An 11,934-nucleotide genomic window follows, 5' to 3' on the forward strand; every position below is an offset into this window, starting at 1 on the left:
CTCAAAGTAACGATCTGTCACAGTCTGACTGACCAGTGACAGCAGAGGGAGAAATCACACCCGAGGCAATGGCCCGTACAAACATCCCTAAAGTTTTTACCGACTTCAGCAGGCAGGCAGAATTCAGCATAAACACACTGTTCTTACTGTGTGTGTGTGTGTGTGTGTGTGTGTGTGTGTGTGTGTGTGTGTGTGTGTGTGTGTGTGTGTGTGTGTGTGTCAGGCTGTAGGAAAGCTCTATGTGTGTGTCCTCCCGGCTGCGCTGGTGCGAAGGGTAACAAAATGATTAAAGTCTTCACCAACACAATACGACGTGAAAGGACACACAACGTCTGCATCACATTCCTTAAAGAAGTCGACCGTTCTTCTACAATCTAATATTCACTGCCCCGCCAGAGCCCACGCACAACCGCCCCCCTCATCATATTATTGAATTGAGTCACACCTGTTTGGCAGCAGCAGATGGTTACAGCAAAACAATGCATCTCATTCCGGCGCGATACTGTCTAACTGAGCGGATGCCTTGCATTCCAAGTGGCGGGGATCCATTTTTAGACACGGACACTATTTGCACAAGAATACGAGAATGTTCCAAACGAGATCTCGACGAATGGGAGGATTCCACTTCGCTGGTGTTCCGTGCCAGAATGAGATTCAGCGAGAGAGAGAGAGAGAGAGAGAGAGAGAGAGAGAGAGAGAGAGAGAGAGAGAGAGAGAGAGAGAGAGAGAGAGAGAGAGAGAGAGAGAGAGAGAGAGAGAGAGAGAGAGAGAGAGAGAGAGAGAGACAAGGACGTTTTATGTAAAACAACAGTTGTGTGTCACTGATTCCAAGCAGAACAAAATAATGGTGTTCTCTTTCAGGATTAATGTAGTGAAATGGCGCAATCACATTTTACTGAAGTCGAAATATTTTCCCCAGAGTATCTGAGCCATTTTGTATTATCACGGGAAGAAAGACAAGCACAGAATTAAGTAATAGACACAAATCTGAGAGTTAACAATGTAATTTTTGACACTTTTTTAATTGAAAATATCACAAAGTTGACAGTGGGTGACTTCTCGAGTGTCAGTTGAGCAAAAGTGTTCTCACCTCTAAATAAAACCATTTCTATCTTTATTATTTTCACGGGTTTTCACATTTTGTTGCCCCAGTGGATCTGTAATCATCTCTCCCACCCGGTTGCCTGCCGGTACACAGCACTTGCTATTCATGGTGTAGTAAACACTTTGATTAGTAACGATTTGCATTCCAGTCTCTGTGGATCAATCTGCATTAAAGTGGCCGTTATTCCTGTCAGTGCTCCCCCTTCATTATACTGTATCGTGAGACCGGGAACCTGAGAGGCATCCCCCGGATAGAGGGCTGCTCCTGCGCTCGGTGTGTTCTTTGTTCGACACAGAAAGATTTAAAAGGAAAACAGAACATCTGCACTTTTCTCTCTGAGATATATTGTAGAATAAGCAGCAGTCCCGTATTGACTCGGTCTCGTACGGCAGACTCATCAGGAGAGGCTGGTATCGATGTGGCCTGAACATTGACAACCTGACAGACCTGCTCACACCCACTGGGGTTTTCAACCACATTCACTGTTATGTCTACAACATGGAGATAATAACGCTGGACCAGTTTGTGTAAGCTTTTAAAACCACAGTATGCAACACCAACCTGTCTCACGTTACACTCTAATGCAGGGGTCTTCAACATGTTTCAGGCCAGGGACCCCAACTGATGGAGAGATGGGGCAGGGACCCCCTACTATCTATATATATATATATATATATATATATAAATAAGTTTAGTTAAAAAAAATTGTGTTATATACTAAACTGGGCCTAGTGCCATGTATAAACATAGCTACCCTGTTATTGTGCATTCAATACTAAGCTATTCAAATAATACACAGGTTAATATATTCATGTTTTGATTATTGTGTGATTCTGAATGAAAGATGATCAATTTATTCATTCACTACAATATGTTGGATTCACGTTAATGTGTATTTAATTACATTTAAATTTGTCCAAACAAAAATTTTAATTTTTAAAACATAAAAAAATTGTCTAATAAACCAAACAATTTCGCGACCCACCCTAAAGTACCTCCGCGGACCCCTTAGGGGTCTTGGACCCCCTGTTGAAGAACTCTGCTCTAATGTAAGAGTACATCATTAAGAATCTCTGAGAGGGAAGGTTTGGTTTCCCCTGGTTCTTCTCGGGTTAAAAATATAATGTGATTCAGGAAACTCAGACATTCTCAAACATCGGAGCACATCTGTGAAGCATGGTGGCATCGGTATTGTTCGTCTCTGACATTCCTGAATTCATTAAAACTGTGAAAGTGGAAGTGCACACCGGATGATGTGCAAGAATCACAAAGGGGCCGTTGTGAGTCAGATATGCAGTTTTTTGTGGTTAAACAAAGAAAATGTTTCATATGGGCTCTATTTGTTTTTGTAGCCATCATATTCCAAGAGGAACAGAGTCTGCTCCGTTTGACAGTCGGTTAATTAGGTGGTTGACGTGCGCCCAAAATACAACAGGGCAGTGGAGGAAGGATTCTGACTTTCTACCAATTCTCATCTATAGAGCAAACGATGTCCGTTCTTCAACAAACTATGCCTCTGACAACATGCATAGAAAATATATAAAGGCTCTTGATACGTACAAAGAGAAAGTCCTTTACGCACACAACTGTAGCTGAAACTATGAGCAATGGAAGATGGTGTGATAGCATGAGCTACCATGTGGCAAGTAGCTCTGCACACGGCTGTTTAATGCAACAATGGAAAACACCAAGTTAGAGATCTGGAGAGATCTAGAGTCTCTGTCACTCCACGTCTTCCACGTCCGTGTATCTTATGGTCATCTTGCTTTAACAATTGACTGCACTGCCCCCCTATGGTTTCCACTAGTACTGCTTTGTTTGGGCTGTGTGTGTCTGTGAGCTTTAAAAAAACTCGCAAAAATACAGACGACATAAAACAGCATTGAAAGAAGGTCCCGTCTGCTCCTGAGAATGAATGCGCCTTAAATTGTTGTTCGCTGTGATATGATTTTGTTTAATTTGACTGAAGACACACTGACAAAGTTTGTCCAAAACATCCTCCCCTGCTCACAAACTGTTGGATGTTCCTAAGTCACCTTTTTCTGGTGATAAACAAGATACAAACACAGGAAAAAGGAAAAAACCCAAACCCACAAGGTGAACTGCAACCAAGGTCACAAAGAGAGAGATGCAGTTGGTGTGCAGATGGAGAAGAATTCACCAAGATTCTCAATCTCCTACGCTGCAGTTGGTATTTTATTAAAAAGGAACATTTGGGCTGAATAACCTGGGAATTGGTTCCTAGTGCCATTGAGCACTTCTTAAACATGCCACTGCTCAAATGGCTGAAACTATTCAAAATGCTTAAGAAGATTGGGTTCCATTAATGATATTAATAATTTTCTTTTTCAAACGTTAGCGGGAATTTGTGAACAACAGCAGGAGAACGGGAACATATCACACATCCCCCGCAAACACACACACTCATTGTGTTGCCATGTGCCATTGAACTGTAAACAGGCTGCTGTCAGTGTTGGTCTTCAAAACGCTCGGAATTGCTGCTTTTCCATCTCACCAGGTACTTAATTACATTTATTTTCAAAGGCTGTTCTCATTTTCTCCAGAGCTGAAATGAAAAGCAGCTGGATTCCTGAGCCGCGCCTCAATCCACCGGCACCGCTCTCTTCACAGTCTCAATCACCTCGAAACGTTAGAACACACCGGCTGTGTTTACCATTCAACTTCCGATATGAAGACTCATTTAAACACACTTTCAATTTACAGTTAAATTACATGTATCTGCATTTTATCACAGTCATGTTTGTGTTGCTCATTACAACCATCGTTGGTTTTGGGGGGGTTTTCCGCAAAAGATATTCTGGAAAATATGAATTGTACTTAACGCCCCCACATCACAGCCTCCCTGTGTTTACCCCCCCACCCAGAGTGCACATTGGGAATTTGTGAAGGTGCATTTTCAAGCTGCAACCGGTTGATAAGACTTATTTATGCTTCCTAAAATATGAAAATATAAACATCCATAAACAAAGTACTCATCGCTGCCGGCCTACATCACATCCACAAAAAACAAAGGTGGCGATAAGTGTTTTGTCAATAATTAAATCCTATTGTCATCTCCCCTCAGATATCGGCTACACTGCCCCCCCATGATTTAAAGTGGTACTGCTCCGTTTCATCTCTTTTGACCATTAGCTTCTATAAACATAAATAACATTGAGTTTAAATGAGCCTCTAAGTTGCTCCTCAAACTTTATAACTTATGTGAAACAAACTCCGACTCTAACCCCAGTCATTGGGTAGTAATAGTAGCAGAAGCGTTACATCAGTTTTAACTTTAAATAAAAAAAAATATAGGTTTTTCTACATCATCTGTATCCCGCAGGTATTTCCTGCTCAAACTAGAGACCAGCACATGTCTATACTGAGGAACATCACGGTGTCACTCTTGCTCATTATAAATCTGTATCTTCTGAACCCCCCACAGCAAAGGAGCCAAGCAGAGACCGGGAGAATCAACACGAAGCGCTCAGATGCCAGCGAGGAGGCGGAGGGAGGCAGCAGCAGCAAAAAGACGAAGCCACATAAAGACGACTGAGCGGACGACGTGTCCCCAGACCGCGGAGCTCCTGTTGCCTGAAGGATCTTTCTAAGAGCACACACTTTTGCGCACTCTCACAAAAGACAATGTGCGCCCACAGACACACACATACTGACAAATTTTAAACATGCACACACACAGACACACACACACACTCGACAGCTACATATGCGCATATCAGCATTGTTTGCAAAAAGCTGAGACACTGGAATTGTCAAACTTCGAACCGTCATCTGAAAATCCTCCATGGTAAAAACGGCATGCATTCTAGAACTTCTTTTTAAAAAGGTAGCAATGGCACTGGTAACTTGTTTCATGATTGTTCATCTGTTGTTTACTCATCTGAGTTTTCTTCTGAGTGAGGACACTGCTTTCTAAATGTGTGATCTTTCTAGAAAAATCCCTTTGCACTGGTGAGGTCTGACACTGTATCCTGTGATAAGTATAAACCAATTGACAAATAAGAGATACCCCTACTACTATAACTACTACTACTACTACCCAACTTAGACTATTGTTTGTCACTCATTGTAGCACGGTTAATTTACTTCTCCACATTTTGAAATATAGAGGCTCAAGTTGGCTGGCCAACTGTTCAAGGTTTAATATTTCAGCACTCTTCCTGCCTTCAACACTCCAGAGGCAAAGAGCCAAAGACTCACAATGGGTCGTCTCCCTGAGAATGTGCCATGCACTGAGTAGTAACTCCTAGCTACATGTATCCGTGTTATCTGACCTTTCTGTGTCCTTTCAATAAACTGTAATTTTCAGTAAATGTGTGCAGAATAAATGGTTATTTGTGGGAAAGAAATGAGTGAGCATGTTTGTGATCAACAGAGGGAGAAAGGTCGCGCGGCTCAGGGGCCGTGGTTTACACCTGCTGAATGTTAATTACACGTCCAACACGGCGAGGGGAGGTTGCTAATGAGCCACCAACACATGTGAGGTCGGGGAGAAATCTGTGTTCTCTCACAGACCAAGTATTCATCACATCATTTTGAAAGTTGACTTTGTGAAATTTTTTCGGAAGAGACGAGATGATACGACCTAAACTCTTTGTCCTTCAAATTGCAATCCATCTCTTTTTTTTTTTCTACGATATTCTGTGGCCAAGAGTAGGAATCTTTTTTTTTTTTCTTTCTTTAAGATGAATTTGTGCGTTTTAGTCTTTGTTGATTGGACGGAGCGGAGAGTGAAAGCAGGAGGGAGAGAAGAAGGAAGACGTGAAGCGAAGGATCCGAACCTGTGAATTGAGCCTCTGGACATGGATCCAGGTGAGCTTGTGGACTGCGAATCCTTTACATGAGTCGTACAATTTATTTTTCATTTTTATGTTTCATTTAATTCTTATTTTATTTCTGAAAGATCTACTGTATGGGGTTACCAGCCAGAAAAACGTAAATTCATTAGGGCTTCAACTAACAGTAATTCTCATTATGTAGCTGAGTGTTTCTTTGTGTAATTTAGAAAACATTGATCTAAAAACATCACAGAAATGTAATAAAGCCTTTTATAGTGTCCCAGTGTGTCAGGTTATAACATCTAATGTCTAAAGAAACACTAATAATCCAAAAAGCTCCATTAACTGCCCCTTTAGTCAAAGATCTCTCATGAGTTGTAATGAAAAGTGATTTAGGATGAAATACTGATTAATTATCCAAGTAGTTGGTTGTTTAATTGACTAATCGTTGCAGGTTTAACTATTTTTGCAAAACTGTTTTATTGCATTTAATCACATTACTGTGAAAGGATGATGAAAAGGACGTATTTACACCTGCAGCTGATTTTCAAAGTGTCAATGCAAAGTGGATGCAAATTACCCCCGAAAGGCTCAAACTGAGAAACTGAGTTGTGGTTATAAAATTGAGGAAACATATTTGCGCTGATGCCAAAAGTAAATTATTTCACTTAATGAACGAGAACAGCAGGAGAAAGACGAGGAGCAGGAGGAAGGTGATAGACGCGGAGTTTGGACATCAGCGTCTCAGCAGCTGTAGAATACACACAGGTGAATAAACACACATTTCTAAAAACACTTCAGTGGCCAAATTCACAGAAAGAAGACGAAGAATAATCATTTTTAAAGTTTTTGAATCTTAGACGCGTTACATCATAACTCTTCAGCGTTATAGCAGCTTGTGGAGTGTGATTTACACCCTACGAAAAACTAAACTTCTGCCTCGACTTACATGTTTGAAGTCCATTATTGAGTGTCTCCTACCGGGGGGGGGCTTTGTGCTCTCAGCTTCCTCCTTCATGTGACATTTGGTTCAGTCCCTGGTTCCAGGGCCGTCCACGCTGGAGAATGTTAGGTGACAGGTGCACAGCTCTATTTTAATGCCCCCTAATGCATTTTTTTTGAAAGTTTGAGAGCCTCCTCCAGGTCCAGTGGGCGTCGTGCTGAGAGGCAAACAAAAGTGCCCCCCCCGCCAGGATTCTGAGACCCATGGCGGATCCTGAAGATGCTGCAGCTAAATCTCACAGCTGCCAGAGGCCAAAGTGATACAGGAACAGAAAGCTGGTCAAGCTTTCCATTAAGAAACATCTTCACTTCACTGCCTTGGATTCACTGATTGTTGGAACACAGTATTTTTTTACCCTGACTTGGTAACAGAGCTCCACAGGAAACCTGTTTTAATGCAATGAGCTTTACTAAACATTTATACAATAAGAAATGGCCCTGAAAACAAGGTAATAGACTCAAGCATTAAACACATAGGCTCTAAATAAAAGTGTATGATGTTTCTCCACTATCTCATTAGACATCATATGGAACCAGAGTCTTCTCAGTAGTAGTCTTGGAGTAGAACCATGATATTTACGTCCTGCTGTTACATATCCACTTTGTCACCTTCGTATTTAGATTGTTTTGACCCATCTCCAATCCACTAACATGGAGGAGGTGGAGTTTATGAGTGATGTTTGTAAACTGAGCTGAAACCCACATGAACGACTACGAAAATCTTTACAGGGCACAAAGTGTGTAGAGATCGCCCACTTCATCTGCTCTGGTATGCACAGCTCTAAAAGCTCAGCCTGCTAATGCGCTGAGAGAGTAAATGGTTTTAATGAGGTGGGGGGGGGGATGATATGGAGGAGCTGCTCTACGCTCCCATCAATTCTACATGTGGTGGGAAGCAAAGCTGGGTCCAAGAGAATATTTCTCAGGCGGATATTTAAAACCTGAGCCCCGACCAGGACGAGGGTTCTGCTGACGAGTGGTCGGACGTCAGTCACACATAAATTCAGACTTTCAGGAATCTCCTGTGATTCTCCAGAACTCGTTAGTTACTCGACTCTCGTTTGCACCTAATTAGCCTCCAGCAAACTGTTTACAAATACTAATGTCTCATCCCCTGGTGTTTATATGCATTTGTTTCCTCCAACGTCTTCTATCTATCAGCAGAATGAAAACACACAGGTGATATTTGACTTCTTTTGTCTGTTGGTGCGTAGTCAAAAAGTGTCATTAATAACAAAAGCTATTCCACAATATACTACGAGACCACAAACATTGAGACTTTCTAATGTGTCACTACAACTTATTTTTATGGGCAGTTTCTTGCCTCGACCATGAAAACAATAAAGTAAAATTAGATAAAAAAGATCCAATCGTCTGTCTAACATCTCTCCACCTGCTGAACAGACAGTTTTTGATCCTGTCCCACGTCTATTTGAGGTTTGAATTAATTTAAGACAATCCCTTTTTTTGTTTTTACAAATATCAGCACTTTCCCTACTCCCTTCTCTCCATTCTCTCCTTCACTACCTTCACTCGCTTCCCGGCCAAACTGTCTATTACGTCCATCCTTTAATGTCAAGGAGAAAATGGTAAATCGATCTTCAGAGTCCAGATCAGGGTCTCCTTTCTGTTTCAGATTTGAGCTTTCATGCGCCACGTTATCTCTGATTTATATTATTATCCACTTTGTCTTAGATTGAAATTCTGATGGAAGCCGCTGCCCCTGGAGGCAAGGTCCTTTCCTTCCAATGAGTTGCAGAACATTTTGATGCATGTAGCGTAAACAGCCTCCACGCTGTTCTCACTGCTGCAGCCATGGACAGTTTCACATGTTTTTACCAGATATCAAATAAGAAGTTTACTCGAGCGACACTGAAATGCATGTTGTGATCTTCGTGGTCTGCAGAGTGTTAGTGATGCTGCCCTCTCTGCCTCCTCATACATCTTGTCATATCAAACTTTAATATTTGAAGCAAACTCTGGAACTATTCACCAGAACAAAGCCTCGTTCAATTCATCATCTCAGACACAGATTGAATCGCCTCACAGTTTTATTCTTCTTCCACTCTGTCAAGTTGAAGTTCACATCCATCTCAGTCAAGACCATTGAAACATATGTAATGAAGACTTTAAGGCAATTTAATAGATTGTATTTAATTTTTATTTTATTGTAAAATGATTCAAGTTATTTCAGATGAGTTCATGGACTCTTGTGACGTAAGTTATGAATTTTCCCTCCAGGCACCTTTTTACCTTCGGCCTCCAGGATCCAATGATAGTGTCCTTGAGTCCAAGTGAACATTGTGCCAAACTTGGAGAAACTTCCTCAAGGCGTTCGTGAGTTACGCAGAGAAGGACGACATGAAAACAAAATGCCTCCAGCCACAAGGGCACCTGCTGCAGAGGCAAAATATAATTCTAAACAAAATACTTAGAAGAGCAATTTTCTTTAAGAAAACTGAAATACATAATATAATATATGGGAGAAAAACATCTTCGGCAGTTTAATGGACAAGATGCTCAAAGTTGTATATTGTATAATGATTTTTCATTAAAATTTGTGTTCACTTTTGTTGAGTTTTTGATTGAGAGCCATATTGTACATTTAAATCTTGTCAACAGAGGAATGTCGAATGATTATAAGATATATATAAAACCACAAATTAGTTAGAAAAGCATAACTCACCAACACAGTCGATGACTTCCACTTCATTGAGCTTCCCTCAGTGAATCCCAACTGATCCAGCTCTGTTTGTTCCCTGGCCACGGAAAAACTGTCAAAGCCTCAATCACTTATTTACCTGTTTGAAACTTTGGCGAAACAGAAATATATATGTTATTGAATTAGTCATAGAATACAGATAATATTTGAGACAAAATAATACTTACATATTTAAATTGGCTTTAAGAAAAACTCATCCAACCCTTTTTATTCCTCTTTGCTGTATAATTACTTCACCCACGTTCTGGTGAAATCGCGCTCATTTGAAAGAAGACGACCAGTGAGCAACGTCCACTGGTGTAAAAACACAATTTCCCGTTTCTGAGAAATTCGGAGGAAACAATGATGAGCACTTTGCTCAATCAATGCAAATGACGGCTGTCACAAAATGTAATGGAAACAGTAATTACCATTTCACAGAACATTAATATGCAGTACGTGTTCGACTGGTAAGAACGAAGCTTTGATGTGTTTTGTATTCACATATAAACACTGATTCTATTTCTCCGTTCAGCAAAACAGGCAGCGACTTCTGAGGGAAAAGTGTTTTTCTGCTCGAAGGCTTGAAACCTGGTAAAACCTTTCACCCCGTCAGTTGTCCGACATTGTCTGTGGTCTTGAGGACAGACTGTATAAAGATGGATGACACGTCTCCTTTCATCCCACTATACAGAAATAGGGATCAATAAACCTACCTACCTACCTACCTTCTTAGCTACTTACTTACCCACTTACCTACCTACCTACCCTATCTACCTACCTAGCTACTTACTTACCCACCCACTTGCCCACCTACCTACCTACTTGACTAGCTACTTACCTACCTACTTACCCATTTATCTACCTACCTAGCTACTACCTACATACCTACTTACTTGACTAGCTACTTACCTACCTACTTACTTGAGTAGCTTCTTACCTACCTACTAACCCATTTATCTACCTACCTAGCTACTACCCACCTACCTACCCACTTGCCTACCTACCTACTTACCTAGCTATTTACCTTTCACTTATCTACCTCCCTACCCACATACCTACTTCCCTATCTAACTACCTACAGTAAAATTAATTTGTCAAATTAATTGACAAATTTGAGTTAGATTAAGTTGAAGAAAAAATGTAATCAGAAAATGTAGTTTAAATAAATTCAAAATGTAAGTGGAAAAATTCCTCCTGAAAACCTACATTTTCAGGACTTTCTAACTTTTTGCAAATGTTGGTAAGAATTTGAACATGTTAAAGCCCTCAAAAAGCCAATTCATTTGCCTTAATAATAATAATAATAACAATAGGGCCTCCCACTGTCAATGCTCAGGCCCTAATTACCTGAGAGTATTTACTCTGATGACGGCGTAAGCTCACCTGTGATTAAATTCTTCAACTTTTTAACCCTTGTATGGTGATTGGGTCTGTGGGACCCGTTTTCAATGTTTGCTAAAAGAAAAATGATGCAGTAAATATTTTTTTCAACCTGAGACTCATTGGCCTTGGCTCATTTTCTGTGATGAACATATAAAGGAACATATATTCAGTGACTTTTCTCTTTACAGCCCCCCTACACATTTATATTACATATGCGATGTTCGGGTCTGGACCCAGGACTACAGAAAGTGTTAAATTGTATATTTCAATCACCTCTGCTCCCACATTCCTGCACATTTACGTAAAAGTTATGCTGTCCCTTCAAATTAGTGCAATCCACAATGACTTTCGTAATGAAAAGTTCATAAGGAGGCTTGATGTCCTGCACACTGCTGTCGGCCCTGATTGCACGTTATTACATTGGTAGCCATGCGGGGTGGCTAAAGTGCAAAAAGACCATTAAATTTCATCATTTTTTGTCATCCATACGTTGGCTGCTGATGGCCTGGCCTGGATTTGGGACTGGCTGCAGATTAACTTTTTATGTATCTGGCTGATGGTCAATCTCATCCTCCTCTTCAAACTCACTGTCAGACTCTGAATTGACAGAAACATGATCTTCATTTTCTCTAAACTCTTCCCCTTCATTGTCTTTCAAAGATTTTCTCTTCAAAAATCATTTCTAGATACTGTATCTGTTCATTGGGGATCGTGTGTAGACTGACATGAGTGTGTTCAATTTCCAATTAAGTTCAATAAATAAACGTCAATACTGATGAAAAACCTTGTTTCATATTCGTTTTTTTCCAATCATATCTTGATTGTAATTGATGTTTCTTTGTTTACTTGCTTTTTATCACAAAAAACGAAAAGCACTTTTATTCATGAATGTGATTTAACAGTGGTAAATGACAAATATTAACCATAAATGCTGTTTATAT

At 40.5% G+C, this 11,934-nt stretch overlaps 1 protein-coding gene across 1 annotated transcript in view; it reads left to right on the forward strand.

Moving 5' to 3' along the window:
* Nucleotides 1-5,462, forward strand: part of luzp2 (leucine zipper protein 2) — a 140,004-nt gene extending 134,542 nt beyond the window's left edge. The window contains exon 12 of the mRNA XM_062394629.1: nt 4,551-5,462. Coding sequence (XP_062250613.1) covers nt 4,551-4,661 — 111 coding nt within the window. The 3' untranslated portion in view covers nt 4,662-5,462. The remainder of the gene's footprint in view (nt 1-4,550) is intronic.
* Nucleotides 5,463-11,934: the final 6,472 nt, after the last annotated feature.

Source organism: Platichthys flesus, chromosome 1 (genome assembly GCF_949316205.1).
Source record: "Platichthys flesus chromosome 1, fPlaFle2.1, whole genome shotgun sequence".
NCBI classification, from domain to species: domain Eukaryota; kingdom Metazoa; phylum Chordata; class Actinopteri; order Pleuronectiformes; family Pleuronectidae; genus Platichthys; species Platichthys flesus.